This window comes from Kluyveromyces marxianus, chromosome 3, assembly GCF_001417885.1.
Source record: "Kluyveromyces marxianus DMKU3-1042 DNA, complete genome, chromosome 3".
Lineage (NCBI taxonomy): Eukaryota > Fungi > Ascomycota > Saccharomycetes > Saccharomycetales > Saccharomycetaceae > Kluyveromyces > Kluyveromyces marxianus.
In genome coordinates this window covers 846,449-863,475 of record NC_036027.1, presented here as the reverse complement: position 1 = coordinate 863,475, position 17,027 = coordinate 846,449, and the positions used below count along the sequence as shown (strand labels likewise).

General features: G+C 44.5%; 5 protein-coding genes across 5 annotated transcripts; all 5 read right to left on the bottom strand.

The window, feature by feature from the left end:
* Positions 1-47: 47 nt before the first annotated feature.
* On the bottom strand, positions 48-1,637 carry CCT2 (chaperonin-containing T-complex subunit CCT2; the record flags this gene model as incomplete). Its single annotated transcript, XM_022818893.1, has 1 exon — positions 48-1,637. The coding sequence occupies one exon, from the start codon at positions 1,635-1,637 to the stop codon at positions 48-50; it is 1,590 nt and encodes a 529-aa protein (XP_022675515.1).
* Positions 1,638-2,229: 592 nt separating this feature from the next.
* RIM8 (arrestin family protein) lies at positions 2,230-4,080 on the bottom strand (the record flags this gene model as incomplete). Its single annotated transcript, XM_022818892.1, has 1 exon — positions 2,230-4,080. One exon carries the CDS (start codon positions 4,078-4,080, stop codon positions 2,230-2,232), a length of 1,851 nt encoding a protein of 616 aa, XP_022675514.1.
* Positions 4,081-5,780: 1,700 nt separating this feature from the next.
* On the bottom strand, positions 5,781-7,160 carry NSR1 (Nsr1p; the record flags this gene model as incomplete). The annotated part of the gene is made up of 1 exon (XM_022818891.1): positions 5,781-7,160. The coding sequence occupies one exon, from the start codon at positions 7,158-7,160 to the stop codon at positions 5,781-5,783; it is 1,380 nt and encodes a 459-aa protein (XP_022675513.1).
* A 5,505-nt stretch (positions 7,161-12,665) lies between these two features.
* On the bottom strand, positions 12,666-13,919 carry KLMA_30381 (uncharacterized protein; the record flags this gene model as incomplete). Its single annotated transcript, XM_022818890.1, has 1 exon — positions 12,666-13,919. One exon carries the CDS (start codon positions 13,917-13,919, stop codon positions 12,666-12,668), a length of 1,254 nt encoding a protein of 417 aa, XP_022675512.1.
* A 507-nt stretch (positions 13,920-14,426) lies between these two features.
* Positions 14,427-16,655, bottom strand: ALK1 (protein kinase ALK1; the record flags this gene model as incomplete). The annotated part of the gene is made up of 1 exon (XM_022818889.1): positions 14,427-16,655. The coding sequence occupies one exon, from the start codon at positions 16,653-16,655 to the stop codon at positions 14,427-14,429; it is 2,229 nt and encodes a 742-aa protein (XP_022675511.1).
* Between the last annotated feature and the right edge of the window lie 372 nt (positions 16,656-17,027).

Below are 17,027 nucleotides of genomic sequence, written 5' to 3'. Positions count from 1 at the left end.
GAGGTATTATAGGGCAAATAGGGATTACTTTATTCGTTTTAACTAATTTACATATGTTGTTGTTGTCTATCAGCAGTTCTTGGCTTAGCTCTGATGATGTTGTCAACTCTTAACAAAACTTCTGCTGCTTCACTGGCAGAGGTTACTACGGCTCTTTTCAACTTATAACTTTCAACAATGCCTAATTCTCTCATATCAGCAATTGTACCGTTATCTAGGTTTAAGCCTGAAGTGCTCATACCGTTGTAGATGGAGGATCTGAGTTTGGTGATTAGTTCACTGCTGTCGAAACCAGCATTGTCTGCAAGGATAGTTGGTAACTGTCTCAAAGCCTTAGCAAAGGATTCAACAGCAAGGGCCTTCTTGCCCTCAACATTTTGAGCTGCAGTATCAACTGCTTTAGACATTATCATTTCTGCACAACCACCACCAAGAACGGTTCTAGTCTCCTTTGTTGTTTGGGAAAGAACAGATAGGGCATCATGTAGAGATCTTTCTGCTTCATCCAAGACTTGCTCAGTGGCACCCCTTAGAACAATGGTACAAGCTTCACCAGACTTGCACCCGGTAAATTTAGTAAAGATTTCCTCACCAATTATAACTTCTTCGATCAACTTACATTCACCTAGCTTACATTTTTCTGGGTTGTCAAATGTAGAAACAACCTCACCGCCAGTGACAAGTGCTAATCTTTCAACACCTTCAAAGTCAGCATGTTCGATGGAGTTGATACCCATGTCGGTAAACATCTGTTCAGGGTAGTCATAGATTAATTGTCTGTTGATAAAGGTATTAATGTTGAATTGTGCAATCTTTTCTATCTTTCTCTTCATTTTTTCACGCTCAGCTTTTTCTAGTTCAGCTAACTTGGAAGTAGAGTCGACCTTAAATTTGGTACCAAAGATTTTAACCTTGTCTGTATCTAGAGAAGTGTTGGCAATCAAAATCTTCGCATTTTCAACACGTTTTGGTTGGTTGGTACCAAATCTCTTTGGCAAAATGAAACCTTCATCTAGGAAAGAATCCGATAATTTACCACCAATGATCTTAATAATTTGAATGTGTTCCAAGTTCGTAGAGCCCTTTAATCTTAAGATAGCATCGGTAGCCAACTTAGAGAAGTGAGCCTTATCTTGAGATAGAATTTTAGAAGATAGCGTTGTGTTGGCGATGCTGATCAAATCATTGTAAAATTCTTCTTTATTCTTGGAGTTGTCCACAGCAGCCTTTTCCAATGCAGAGAGGGCAGCAGCAGAAGCAATTCTGTAACCCTCGATGATAGTTTGTGGGTGAATTCTGCCTTGTTCAACAAGTTTTTCAGCTTCCCTCAATAATTCTGCACTTAGAACAGTAACACTTGTTGTACCGTCACCAACTTCATCATCTTGCACTTTACTGATGTTAACAAGCACCTTGGCAGCAGGGTTGTCCAAAGGAATAGATTTTAGAATGGTAGCACCATCGTTTGTAACCAAACTCGAGCTATTGGATGCACTTTGAAGTAACTTATCCATACCTTTTGGACCTAGTGTAGTTTTCACTAGATCACCAACGGCGATGGCACCAACAAAGGCACTCATACGAGCATTTTCTGCTCTCTCTTCGGTAACTTGATCTCCAAAGATAGGAATACTCATTGTTCAATGGTTGATTAGTTTACTGGATTGGTCGTTCAAACAAGCTCTAACCACTAAAGTTACTAAATTCTTCCACTTGGCCACCCAATCTACTATTCTTTCCAATTATTATAATGTTCCACTTTTCTTTCAATGTGTTTTGTTCTCAAAGTTCATCTAGCACAACTTTTTTTCAAGAGAGAAAAGTGGCGAAAAATATACGTCTATATGAATATGCGAATCACGTGATCAGATTTCAATAATGACGTCCTAGGTTCTGGAGTGATCTTCAGCCAAACGCGAATTGAGCAAGCAAAGTCAAGCCGACAGAGAGGTCTGGAGAATTCAATAAGGTTTTTTTTGGTTTTATGGAATGGAATTTGAGTGTACATGTGTTGTTAATGGAATGTTGTAAACAAGTGATTATTATAAGGCATAATGCCAGGAATCTTTCCATAATTTGGAATTGAAAGTCACTTTAGGTTCACTATATAATGAAAAGAACACGATAATAAAAACTCCGGGATCCGCTAATATATTTAATGATACACAGGCATACATACATACATACATACAAACAAAAACACACATATAAATATTTCTCGTTAAGTGTTCAGATAGGAGGTTCACTTTCTAGCTCCTTTAATCTCATCTGTTCTAATTCTTGTTTGTCATCGGCAATAGTAGGCAGAGCAAAGTTGTTAAAGTTGCTGCTGTAAGAGGGTACTGGATCCGTCGGGTAGCTCATAGCGATATCACTTTCCGAAAGTGTAACTTCTGGCAACGTAGACATGTTCTGTTGTAGGAGGTATCCATAAACCTGGTCAATGGGTGAACTTGGTTCTTCCAATGAAGTATTTGCCGCATTGTCGTTCGTGGTTACATGTCCATTATCCTGGGCGACCGGAACACCTTCTGCTACAGGTGACTCCTGCTGCTGCTGCTGTTGCTGTGGGATTTCTCTATGCGTCCCAAGCACGATTTCGATAGACATACCAGTGACATTTCTGAGACGTTTCAAACGATCAACGTTAATCAAATCTTGAAAGAAAGTGACGGACTCATCTTCTCCAGCGGAGTTGTGATCTGAAGCAATCAGTTTTGGAATGAACGAGAGTTTTTCCGACTGTGTTGGGATATCGCTTGTGCGTTGACCACCCACCAATCTGTTTGATTCTGTATAAACCTGATTCTTCTTGGACAAGTTTGCCAAGACTTCAACGTAATATTGGAAAGTGAAAAACTTGTTTTTGACGTCCGAGGTTGGGAAAGTGTCTAAGGGGACCTTTAGCTTTAGCATTACCGATGCATCATGGGTATCTGGGTCTGTATATAGTGGTGCCACGCTTTGGCATATGTCTTTTCTAAAAGTCTCTGTTTGCTCTAGGTTTGCAGAATTAGCAACTCTGCAAATCCTTACCAAAGTAGCGATCAAGCCTGCTGGATGCGAATAATGTTTATAATGCGAGACTTTGACTTTGACTTGGATATCTTCCCCTACAGTGTATCCGAGAGACGGGATTTCTACGGAAATCTTGACTGTTTTGTTGTTGTTGTTGGTGTTATTATTATTATTATTATTGTTGTTGTTACTGGTGCTCGCGCTGCTATTGTTATTGTTATTGTTGGTACTATTATTATTATTATTGCTATTATTTTCTGCGGGACAAGAGTTTCCTGAGTTACTCGAGGTGCAAGAGCCCGTGGAAGCGTTTGTGATGGTGGAGCTATCTGCGGTCCTTCTTGTCAATGAAGAGGTGGCATCCTGGTGGTCTGCAGATCCAGCTGCAAGATGTTTCCGCGAATGGTTCATATGCGAGTAGTTGCTGTTGGGGGACTGCAATATGACAGTCTTGATCTCTGGTTTCGGCAACTGGCTGACGTCGAACGGCACCACCAACTGGTACCACTGCTTGCGTATAACAACAGGGGCGCTCCTGGTGTGAAGTTCGGCCTGCACCCAGTATTTAACGGAACCCTTTTTAAAATCTATCGAGCTCAGGATATTTTTCGTTGGAATGCTGCATGAGAAGGGAAACTTGTGTTGTCCGCTGGTGAGATCCAACGGCTGCTGCTCGCTGCCGTAGATATCATTAGACCTGCAAAATAGTCTCTCGGAACACTTTGATCTCAATGACCCGCTGGTCATTGCCTTTGGAGTTCCGGATCGCAACTGGCACTCGCCCACATGCGAGAGCCGTATCCAGACATTCGAAACGTCTCTTTTCAATCGGAGTGTGACCGTTCCCTCTACTGTTTCGTTTGGTTTTCTGACCCGATGCACATCGTCCAAGTCGACTTGGAACTCGAGTATGATGGATTTCACACCGGAATGCTTGAAAATCGAGGACCCCGAGCTGGCACTTAACCCGACGCCGTGACTGCTCGCTCCCACAGACTCTGCTCCCACATCAGTGGTGCTCCTGGCCTCTTTAGACCGTAGCAATTTGTTCAACAAAGCCATGGCTAGCGTGCGACTTTTCTTCTAGCTTTCCGTTGTCTCCTGAATTTTCTCTCTATATCGTCCACTCAGCTCATCCACCAGCTGAGCTTGCTATCGTCTGCTACTTGAAATTGCCCTACTGGAGCTACGACTGCATACGCATACGCATACACTATACTCTAGTCTACTATACTCTACTATATATATATATATATTATATATTTTAGATGTTCCAAGCAGACTATGAAAACTTAAAACTGAAAATATACAATACGCATACCAAAATTCAAAATGCCATCCATTCACATAGGACAAGAAAAGATCAGAAAAGATCAGAATCAGAACCGACCAGAAACGATCGCACGTCAGACCCAAATACAGCCTGAATGGCAGGCGGCCTGGGTTCTTGGCCGGCATCAATGCACTATTCCCAGTTGTACTAGTACAACCAGTGGCTCCAGTCCAAGAGTTCTGGACGCACAGTGCCTAGGGGAAAGAAGGATTAAACCGTTTCCAGACGAGAAAGAGTTGTAGTCTGGTCTTGGCAAATGATGACGGTAAAGAATGTGTGCTGCGCTGTGCTGTGCGCAGCGCTGTTGTTGCGTCAGAGCCCATACAGAGAGAGACTAGGGAAACTGAAAACGAAAAACGAAGGACGAGAAAACAAAGAAACAAATAGACAAAGGACAAGAGTAGACAAGACAAACCCGGCCCAGCCCAGCCCAGAGTAGAGGGCAGTAGAGGTGTCCAAGGAAAAGAAAGAATGGTGAAGGAAGGGGAAAAAATTAGAAAAAAAAAATAAATGTAAGAAAAAAAAAAAACAAGAGTAGGAGCGCGCTACTCGTACAAAGGTATGATGTACTGGGTAAAAATAATATACCAGAGAGGAGGATGGAGGTGACGGAGGTGACGGGGGCCCTGCCCCTACGCGCGCGGGATTGGAGGTCGAGCTGCGGGTTTTGGCTGCGTTTGATACTGGGGAAAAACCGGAAATATGCTGTACTATATGCTATGCTATGCTGATAATATGCTCATGCTACGCTCAGCTGGGATATGCATCAATCTGGTCCTCCTCTTGTAGGTGGTGGAAAAAAGGGAAAAAGAAAGTACAGTGTGTAGCGGGATCTGGGTTTTTGTGCCGTGGGCCAAGATAAAAATATATATAGGAATTGCGCATTCGGATGTAGGAGGGTGCATCCGGTGCAGGCGATGGGTAGAAGGTGGCGGAGCGGGGTGTGCTTTTTATGTTTCTGGGACGCATGTCATTTGTGCTGCGGCCGACGGAAGTGCTTTGCGGGGGCGTCTGTGGGTTTCTTGGCAAATGCGGCTGTGCTTTGTGCGGCGGTGTATGAGGCAGAGCAGCAGGCCTGCGGGCTCTCTGGCCTGCGGGCCGCAGCTGCGCGCGGTTTTTGTGAAATTTGGTGTTTGTGTGTGTGTTTGTGTGTTATTTTTTTTTTTTTTTTTTTTTTTTTTTTGGTTTTTCCTTCATCCACGGGCACCGATCGAATCGCGCGCATTTACCAGAGTCAAAAAAACCTTTTCCACCCCTACCACACCCGCGGCTGGCTGGCTCATTATTTAATATCTTTGTTTGTCTTCTTTTTATGAGGCTATTATACACAGAAACACATTACGTAAAGATCTCTCGCCGGAGACGCAAATCTTCCACTATACTATATTTATATTACACCAAACTGAATTGAGTCAATCGTGCTTGCAACCTAATCAAAGGTCTTCTTCTTACCTTGGAAGGCAGCGTTTTGTCTTGCAGCGCCCAATGGGGAAGTGTTAGAGCCAGAGCCAAAGTCTCTGCCACCTCTGCCACCTCTGTCACCACCTCTGTTGAAGCCGCCTCTGCCGCCTCTGCCGCCTCTGTCACCACCTCTGTTGAAGCCACCTCTGCCACCTCTTCCACCTCTGTCACCACCAAAGTTCTGCTTTGGAATGGAGTAGTCTAGTCTCACAGGTCTGTTGTTGATGTATTCACCTTGCAAAGCTTCGAAGGCCTTCTTGGCGTCTTCGATGCTGCCGTACTGCACGTAACCGAAACCCTTTGGTTGCTCGGTTTCTGGATGCGTTGGGATACGCACGGAAACAATCTCACCGTACTTACCGAAGATCTCGTACAAGTTGTCTCTGTCGGCCTCGAAGGACAAGTTACCCAAGAACAAAGTGTCAGATGGCTCGGATGGGACGTCACCAAACTTCTTGGCTCTGTCGTCCTTTGGTGGACCAGCTGGCTTGGAAGTAGACATGTCACAGTTGATGGCTCTGCCGTCGATTTCCTTACCGTGCATCTCCTTGATGGCCTTTTCGGCATATGACTTGTCCTCGAAGTCCACGTAACCGTAACCACGTGATCTGTCGGTACCTCTTTCGTACATGACTCTGGCGCTGATGACACCGCCAATTGGTTCGAACTCGGTCTTCAACCATTCGTCGTCAATGGACCAAGAAAGTCTACCAACAAAGATGGTGGCTGGCTCGCCAGTGGTCTCGGTCTTTTGCTTCTTGGACTCTTCTTGTTCTTCTTGTTCTTCTTCGTCAGCCTTACGCTTCTTTGGCTCTTCCTTCTTTTCTTCTTCAGAATCAGAAGAAGAGGAGTCGGAATCGGAGTCAGAGTCAGAGTCGGAGTCGGAATCAGAAGAGGAAGAGGATTCCTTCTTCTTTGGTTCTTCCTTTTCTTCTTCAGATTCAGAATCAGAGGAAGAGGAGTCAGAGTCAGAGTCAGAGGAGGAAGAAGAGGAAGATTCCTTCTTCTTTGGTTCTTCCTTTTCTTCTTCAGATTCAGATTCAGAATCAGAAGAGGAGGAAGAGGAAGAGTCGGAGTCGGAATCAGAAGATTCAGATTCCTCCTTCTTCTTTGGCTTTTCCTCTTCCTTTTCTTCTTCTTCATCGGAAGAGGAGTCGGAGGAGGAGTCGGAGGAAGAGTCGGAAGATTCAGACTCAGAATCGGAGCTGGAGTCAGAGCTGGAGTCGGAGCTAGACTCACTGTCAGAGCTGGATTCAGGCTCAACAGCCTTCACCTTCTTAGCATCTTGCTTCTTCTTAAGCTTTAGGTCCTTCTTGGATACCTTCTTGTCTGCTGATTTACTACCCATTTTTAGTTTTTGGAACGATGATGTTTCTAATCTACTACCAGCGTTACCTTCTCGAAGATGCTTTAGCAATTAATTGTTCTAAGCAACAATTCAAATGCTCTATAATTCTCAAACTAAACAGAAGAGTTACTGCAATAAAGTATCCTGATACTGTTCTTGTTATAAACCCAATTTGCGATGCGATGAGCTCGACAACTAAACACTTTTTTTTCACCATAACGTTTCTTTTCCGGGACTTTAGGCCCAAAAGAAAGAAAACTTTTCAGTGGAAAAGCAATAACACAGCGAGTCCAACTACTTTTTTTTTTAGGCGTATTGTCTGAGGTGTGTGGGTTACGTTACGGTCCAATGTGTTTCGTGTCTAGTGCTCCCTTTTTTTTTTTTTTTTTTACTATGTCGTGACTTACTACTTTGCCTTCCTAATCTCTAACATACTGTATTCTATTAAATCTGTCGCGCGACAGCACTTGATAGACCTTAATGTCAAAAAGGTACTATTATAATTGATATGATATTAAGATATACAACTGTTATATATGTGGAGTTCTGCTATGTCAATTAGAGGAGACTGAGCAATCCGAAAGCCAATGCGGTAAGGTATTCCAATTTTGCTTCCAATTTAAGACCTGTTCCTTGGTATGCTGACATTGGGGGAACCGTAGCCGAGCTTAGGGTTGAAATTGGTGTTACTGGAGTGCTAACCTTTGGATTTTCAGTAGTGAAGGATCCAATCGGAGTTGAAGTTGTTGTATTGTTTCCGGGAACAGTCCCTGTTGTGAGAGTAGTCACTGGGACTGAAGTTGTGCTTGTGGAAGGAGTACAATTGTCTCCACTGCACACGGTAGTAGTTACGGTTTGAACGCTGAATGAGGTCCATGTTGTTTCTGTTGTAAAGTCTGTAGTACTGACTGTCTGTGTTGTTGGTTCAGAAGTTTGAGGTGTGGATTGGATTGTGGTGGATATGGAGGATGATGGTGTTGTCGTAGATTGTGTTTCCGGGGTAGTGTTCGTGGTAGAGCTTGAAGATGCGGAGGAAGTAGTTGACTCTGTTGTGGGGACTGTAGTAGTCGAAGGAGAAGTAGTAGAGGTGGTAGTCGTAGATACAGATGGTGTTGGCTTTGTAGTAGACTCAGTCTTGGATTCCGTCGTAGGGACAGTAGTGGTAGAGGATGAAGTAGTAGACGTGGTAGTCGTAGATACAGATGGTGATGGTGATGGAGATGAAGTGGTAGTAGACTCGGTCTTGGATTCCGTTGTGGGGACAGTAGTAGTAGACTTGGAAGTCGTAGACGTGGTAGTCGTAGATACAGATGGTGATGGTGATGAAGATGAAGTGGTAGTAGACTCGGTCTTGGATTCCGTTGTGGGGACAGTGGTGGTAGAGGATGAAGTAGTAGACGTGGTAGTCGTAGATACAGAAGATGAAGTTGATGACGTTGTCGAGCTTGAAGTAGTTGTTGACTCCTTAGGCGCTGTTGTGGTAGTTGAAGAAACAATTTCTGGTGTTACTGGCGGAGGAACAGAGGAACTGGAAGAAGTGGAAACAGTAGTAGAAGACTCAGTGCTTGATGACAGAGTTGTAGTGGATGACACACTTGATGAAGAAATTGTGGTGGATGATACACTTGATGAAGGAACTGTGGTAGATGATGCACTTGACGAAGGAACTGTAGTGGATGAAACACTTGAGGTTGAGAAACTAGTTATTTCAGTACAACTTGGACAAACAATTGAGGTTTTGGTAGTTATACTACTTGTGGTTGATGTAGTGATTGATGTTGATGAGGTGAAACTTGTGGTAGTGTCCGGTGTTGAAGAAGTGCTGGAAGAAGTACTGGAGGAAGTACTTTCTTTTGGTTCGACGGTGGTAGGAGGAACTGTGTCCAAAGATATTGGAGTTGTTGGCACACTTGTAGTAGAGCTGGATGTAGTACTTGAAGTAGTACTGGATGTAGTACTTGAAGTAGAACTGGAAGAAGAACTCTTAGATTCAGTACAGCGGGTGCATATTGTTTCCGTTGTAGTCGAAGGATTTGGAGTTGAAGTGGAGGATGGAACGCTAGATGTAGACGTTGTTGATGTTGAAGTAGAAGGTGGAACACTAGATGTAGAAGTTGTTGATGTTGAAGTAGAAGGTGGAACACTAGTTGTAGACGTTGTTGATGTTGAAGTAGAAGATGTCGAAGTCACAACTGAGCTAGTGGAGGTCGTTGATGTCGTTGGGACAGTAGAACTCTTTGAAACAGAGCATCCTGGACAAATAGTAGATACGACAGTAGAAGGTCCAGGAACACTGGAAAGACTGGTGATGGTGGTGCACGAAGGACAGACTTTTGAAGTTGAGATAGTGGTGGTAGAAAATGTGCTGGTAGAAAGACACTGAACCCAACCCAGAGTCAGCATAAACCAGAGGAAAGTTTTAGAAAGTAGCATATTTCTTTGGAAATTTTATTATTATTATTATTGTTGTTTTATTCCCGGTCACTGTCAATCAAGATACCTTAGTTTCTTCTTCGTTGATCTATCTCTATTGAACACGATTGTTTTCATAATTAAAGGCATCAAAACTCATACCAAGCTACAAAAACCCCCCGATCCGATCAACACTAATGTGCTACACTTTATATACCTTTTCAGAATAGTATCACCTGTGATCCTTGGCAAGAACAACCTTGGTAATGTCTATTGTAAAAAGCCAAGGTAAAACAAGGACAGACTTGTCTATAACGGTCTCTCCATAGTACAAAAAATAGCCAGAACCACTTATTTCTCAATGAGATATGGTGTAATGTTTCAAATAGAAACTCTCACTCAGATGCCAATACCTAGACCCTAGGTGCTAGTCTTCAACTGCATAAGCGGATCCTTCACTGACGCTGACACATTTTTTTTTTTTTTTTTTTAATTTCTTCACTTTCACATAAATCTTTTTCTGTCGTATGTCAGTTCTCTGTCATTACCCGATGGAGCAATTACAAAGACACTAAAAAAGACTGAAGTGTCAGCGACAGAAATGAGTTTGTACCCCAGTGAAGTAAAAGTGGAAGAACAAACTGAATGGGCAGAGTTCTGGCTGGTTTCTGGTGGAAGCAGTTTGGTGGAAGGAAAAGAAAGCAGAAAAAAAAACGATTGAATAAAATCAACTGAAACCAAACTGAAACTGAAACTGAAACTAAAACTAAAAACTAAAACTAAAACCGGAACCCGTATCGTATATGGTTGTGGGTTCGATATAAACGTGCATTTATTGAAATATATATGTAAGGAAAAGTAATCGCATACTATAGACTTTGAACGTAACCTGCGTTTGCAGTCACCCAAAACAGTAAAACCATTGTTTCGTTGAGTTTGTAGATTGGAAATAAAGCGATCTCATCTCAGCAGAAAACCATTTATCAAAACCGTGGAAAGAAAAAAAATATAATGTAGAAAGTGCTAATGGGGGGTAGAGGAGGCAGGACAGCGTCCTTTGCCCGTGATCATCTTGCAGTAGCCAGAGTAGTGTTCGGGGAGCCATTTCTCTTTGGTATCTTGCTAACAGACGAGTTTAGCGACGACGTGTCTGATTCCTCCATGGGTTTCCCTGAAGAACGTCTTCTTCTGGAGCCACAAACAGCTGCCGAAGATCTACGAGGGAATGCATCAATGTTGCCGGCGAGATGCGGGCCTGAGAGCCCTGAGACGCCCCGTAACGTGGGGGAATAGCCCTCCATGAAATCGATCTCGTTCTTGGTCACAGAGTTTCGCTTGCGCTGTAGTTCCGGCGTTAGACTGTCCAGTAGTTGCGAGGACGATGAAGGACGTCTGGACACCGATGCACTCCCGTTCGAACTTCCTGGTACGAGCAGCAGTTGTTGCTGCTGCTGCTGTAGCTGCTGATGGCTCAAAGAACTGCTTGTCGATCCCGGTCTGGAAGCACCAGAAAACGTGGGACCCAACGGAGTCCCACTGCCACTACCACTGCCACTACCACTACCACAAAGCTCAGAACTGTGCAAATTGCTCGACAGCTGGTTCAAGGACCGTCTCAACCTCACATTCTCCTCCCGTAGCAGATCGATCTCCTTGAGCAACCGCATCACCATTGCATCCTGCTCCTTCTCCATCTGGTTGATAATCTCTTCGCTTGACAACCGTCTCCCAGAATGGTGGGGCGAAGGAGGCGTGCTGTATGCCGACGACTGCGACCCCCGCTTCGTCCGTTTCGCTGTCTTCCCAGGCGAGGGAACCCGGAAAAAGGGCTTCTTCCTAAAATCGTCCTCTGACTCGCTATCGGTAATCACTGCAATTGGATCCATCGATCTTTGCACGTTCCTTCTTCTGTAATCCAGTCCACCGCTGCCATTCATATCTTTGCTCATCGTTTTACTGATTTTATCAACACTAACCGGCATTGGCATTGAGAAGATAGATTTGATTTGATTTGATCTGATTGAATCCTTTTTATCTCTTCTCTCTGTCGTTCCCTTGTAACTCGGATACTCAAACTTATCTCTCACTCACTATATATGCTTCTTCTTGTGATAAAAATTATTCGCAATTTTATACCTCTGCTTCTTTTGTCCTCTCACTACCTTTGTACTGGTATATCTCTACTCTCTCTCTCTCTTTATTAATTACGCTCTATCGTTATCTAACTGTGTAAGGGGAACAATGCACCATCAAGACATTTTTGTACAAGTCATGCCAACATGAAAAACGGCACCAGCAAACTGCCAGAAGGGAGAGAAAAATGTATGCTGGCATGAGGGGGGGGGGGGAAGTCCGGTGCTATATATATGTTTGTACTACGCTATGATGGGTACGTGGATGTGTGTGAGAAAGGCGCGCTGGCCAGGGCCATCGCCCTGATTCCCAACCCCAGCCCAGCCCAGCCCTAGGCCCCATCCATCATTGTTGGATCAGCATCAGCACCCATCCATCATGATCATGTATACGTATACACGTTTGAAGCGTATACACGTTTAAAGTAATACAAAATCAGAAGGAAAAATAAATTAAAAAAAAAACTAGCTATGTGTATGCAGAGAGTGTGTAGTAGCAAGAATGTATACGTATACGTACGTACATAGGTACGTACGTACGTACGTGCACCACCGCCGCTGGGGAGGGTGAATTGTCCTGTCCCCGTCTTCTAAGCCTGGCTGATCGTTGATTGCCTCGGTTGGACATCACACATTTGCTGACAGAGGTTTTCCTGTCCAACAGTTGCAAAAGCGAGCGAAAAGCGAGCGAAAAGAGAGCAGAAAAGCGAGCCAAAGGGCAGGTGTAAACGAGAAGGAACGAGAAGAAACGAGGGGAACGAAGAAGTGCCAGGGCCAGGGCCAGAACAAGTACGAGAATGTGGATGGATTATTGGACGTAGGGTAGCATTATGTAGGTGTATAGTAGTGTATAGTAAGTATAGTATAGTATAGTACAATTGCCCACGGCTGGGCTGGGCTGGGCTAGGCCAAGGCTAAGGCCAAGGCTAAGCGAGAGAGAGCGAGAGACAAAAACCACGTGCTACCTTATGGTCACGTGGTCACGCTCGCCGCCGCTGCCGTCTTCCTCATCGTATTCGTTGCTACTGACGGCATTGGCAGCTGCGAGCGATGGGTTTAGGTTGAGGACGTTGCTCGCGGCGGCGGCGGCAGCAGCCGCAGCCGCAGCCGCAGCCGCAGCAGATGCTGTATCTGGTACTACTACTGCCGATGTCCCAGCTGTTGTAGTTGTAGTGTGTGACTCCGATGGGTCGGGCTCTTCTTGGCCAGCACCCCCATTGCTACTGTGGTGGTCCAAAGCAGCAACAGTACTATTGCCCTCCAACAGCCTCACGATTCGGTTGAGCAACAGATCATGACTCTGCATCATTCTTGTCAACGTCTCAACATTTTCTGCAAGTCTTTTCAAAGTCCGGTCCGAAGATTCTTCTGCGGAAAAACCGTTCCCATGCTTACGTTTTCTGCTCTTACTGTTGCTGTTGCTGTTGCTCTTGGTCACGCCCATTCCCATCGTCACGCCCATCGTCAGACCGGTTGGACTCATCGACGATCCGTTGTTCTTCTTGGACCCTAGGCCCAGCAAATTGTTGGAGTTCGGTATTCCGCGCGCGATGCCCCGAGCTTGCGATTCAACATCAGCTTCGCCATCGCTTACACCATCGCTAGCACTCCCACTCCGACTACGACTCCCGCTCCCGCTCCCACTCCTACTCCTACTCCGGGTATCGTCTGCCTCAACGGGCTCCATCAAAATCAACCGTTTCCGATTCGAACTGTCGCGCTGCTTGGCAGCCTCCAATGCCTCGTTGTACTCAGTGATTTTCCGCTTCACATCCTCGGGCAGCATATCCCCTTGCGTCTTGAATGTGTAAACAATCTGGTCCATTCTCTTTCGCATATGCTTCGGATCAGAAAAGGGAAACCCAGTCCGCTCTTTGAACAGTAGATACGCCTTGGAGTAGTTCACATGGTTCGTCCCATTCAACTGCTCGATGAATATCTGCATCAATTCGCAGTCCCGCTCGCAACTAACATTAAACCAGTCACGTGCAATGAACCTCCGATCACCGCCGTTTCCTGAGCTGTGTCCGCTATTACTTCTGCCATTCTTAAGGCTGACAGCCCGTTGTTCTTGCTCTCGTTGTTGATGCTGATGTTGATGCTGATGCTGCTCCTGTTCCTGGTGACGCTGCTGCTGCTCCTGTTGCTGCTGCTCCTGATGCTCGGCCCGCAGCCCGCTCAGCCCCGCGTCAATCTCAAACGCACTAGCATCCATCGCTATATGTCTTCCTCCAATATGCAAACTGAACCGCTCTGTACCGCTTTTTTCCCAGAATGGCTCTCGTTCCTAATGTTACTCAATGTGAATGAAAAATTACTTGGCGTCTCGCACACTCCAGACCCCAGTTCCTAACTCAATCTCTACTTCCAATATTTCACAAACCCTTCATACTTCTTAATGCGCACTATACACTGGAGAAACTACTGTGATTCTCGTGCTCGTTTTTTTGGTTGTTCTCAGTTCCCAAAACAAAAAAAAAAAAAAAAAAAAAAAAAAAAAAAAAAAAAAAAAAAAAGCGGTACTCGACCTGCAGAAAGGTTAAAAAGTATACGCATAAGAGCATCATCACCAAGACGGATAGATGAGAGACCAGGACCAGGACCATAAATGAAAAATAACGATACGTGTGAGAAGCAATTAACAATGTTACAAGATGGGAAAGTCTATGTCTTTGTTCTTTGTTTTTGTTTATGTCTTTGTTTTATACACCTTTATATGTCGTTACAAATAGCTGACAATGTCTGCACAGCTTTCAACAACCCCATCGTGACGTTTCCACAACTTTCTTGATTTGGTGGATTCCAGGCTGGCCTGGATCTTGTTCAGTAGCGGGGAATTCGTTTGAGGGTCTTTGCAATGCTGCAGTAGTTTCGATATTATATAGTTGAGCCACACCAGGTTGGTCTTTGGATAGAATAGAGACCAGCTATCTACGGTCATGGATTGTCTGAGCCACTGCAAAATTGAATTGTAGTCCTTTCTGAACTCGAAGAACAGTGGGTGGTCCAGTCTAGTGAACAGAACCTGGGATCCGTAAGTAGCTCTTGACAACTTGTAGTCAATGAGGGTGACATTCTTGTTAGAGTCAAGCAGAACGTGATCTAACGTCAGCAGTCTATGCTCGAATTGGAATTTTGTTTCTGCGACATAGAGTATTCTTATGCATTGGGTGATAATGTCTTTTATTTCGGCAACAGTGAATTGCCTGTGCTCGCTCGCGATAAGCTGGTTTAAGCTCTTGCCGTGGTTTTTCATGTGGTACACTAGGAACAAAGTCTGGTCGTTATCTCTTCTAACCAGTTTGACGTCAAGAACGTTCGTGAAACCTGGTGTGCCATTCAGCAACATGGTCAGTTGCAGCTCTTGCAGTCTCATTTGTCTTGTCATCTTGCATTCTCTGTCATCATTGTCCAAGGGCACAATTTTGTAGATGGTCGAGTTCGAGGAGTCGATGTAAATGTAGTGGTCCAATTGTCTTAGCGTGGGCGAATAATCGAATGACACAATCTCCTTGACGGTACAAAGGTCCAAAATCTGCTGTAACACAGATTCATCGTATTCGTCTGTTTCGGCAATTATAACTGATCCGCCAACAACGTTACTATTGATCGAAATCAGCGAGCTCGAATGTCTCAGCTTAGTTCTGATCTTATCACGGGAAACCTGGTCCGGGATAGGCAACGAAATCTGCGGCGACGAATCGTTGGATGCAATGCTTGAGTTTCTTCTGCTGCTTTGCAGCTTCTTCAATGACGGATGAGACGTCTTCTGTTTCAAAGAGGATTGCGAAGTCTTGTGATGCAATGAAGAATGTGATCTTCTGGATTTCAAATCCTGGGAATTCGGGTCCGTGCCTAATATACTGTTTTGGAAGATCGATTTCCTTAGGTCTGACAGCGAGGTTTTGGTACGCATCGACGTTGTTGTTGTTGATGATGATGATGTGTTTGGATCTTGCATGTAACGCGAGTCCTGTGGGAAATCGCCTGCACGTCTTTTCCAGAACTTCCATTTGGATCCCATAGACGCATTGCTCTGTTGCGAGAACATACTCATGTTGTCCATTGATGGCGATGCCGGTATCGTACTGAACCTCTGTTCACGCCTCGTGTTCTGGTTAATTTGGCTCAAGGGAATTCTATTTGAGTTGGCGGGAGGGTTCATCTGTGCCTGTGCCGTGACATTGACTGTACTTGCAACTGTTGTCGATTGCACACGTTTGTGATGCAGTATGGTGTTTGTATTCTCTTTATCTTCGTCCTTCAATGCAATCTTGTTGAACATGGATCTCAGCGATGCCCCCGTGCTCGATCTTTTCAGCTTGTTGCTCGAAGATTGCTGGCTCAGGGACTGAACGCTAGATCTCTTCGAGGAAGAGTCACTGCTCACAATCGACAACCTTTTATTCGATTTCGTGTCGCTGACGAACGATAGCGTAGACCACCGTTTCTTATTTGAGCTATTAGCACTGATGAATGACCATCTCTTCTTCTCGTCTTTAACCGGCCTGAGGCTAGGGTTATTGTTGCTGTTGTTATTGGTATTATTATTATTATTACTGTTATTATTATTATTATTATTATTGCTGTTACTGTCGTTACCAACAGACACCGACGCCGGTCCTAAGGCACTGCTGTTCCCAGTCATACTGCCATTGTTATTACCGGACCCATAGTACGACTGCGTAACCGTCGAAATCGACTCCGGTATGTCCAAATCCCTATTCTCCGTTCCATTATCCGCAAGGGGCCCGAGAACAGTGTTCGTGCTCACCTTCGACACAGCGTGCAATGAATCCACCGAAGAGTTATAATCGTCCTCATTATCAGAAACCTCCAACGCTATAAACCTCTTGGCCGACTCCCCAGCACTGTACTCGTCAAACGACGTCTCAAATTCCTGTCTGATCACACTGTTGACATGCACTGCTCCTCCAACTGCTTCTTCCATTCCTGATTCTTTCGAGTAACGTGCTATCTAAAAACAGCTGCTTCCCTTGTACAGTTTTTTCAACTCCAATTCCTGCTCCAATCTCTGGATCTAGTCTGATCTCTGATCGATTCTGATCTATCCTGATCTATCCTGATCTGATCCAATATTGATCCCGTCAACACTTACGCCGTTTCTTATGTACAAAGCGTGTTGATAGTTCTATTGCATATTGACATTCTCCTCTAGATAAAATCTTTAACCTCAATTCCCGTTTGCTCTGTTTGTTTGGTAAACAAAACGAAAAAGAAAAAAAAATAGAACACTACATTACTTATGGCGTGTGCAGCGAAACTGAGGCGTAACACAGCGAGAGAACATTGAAATTCTGCT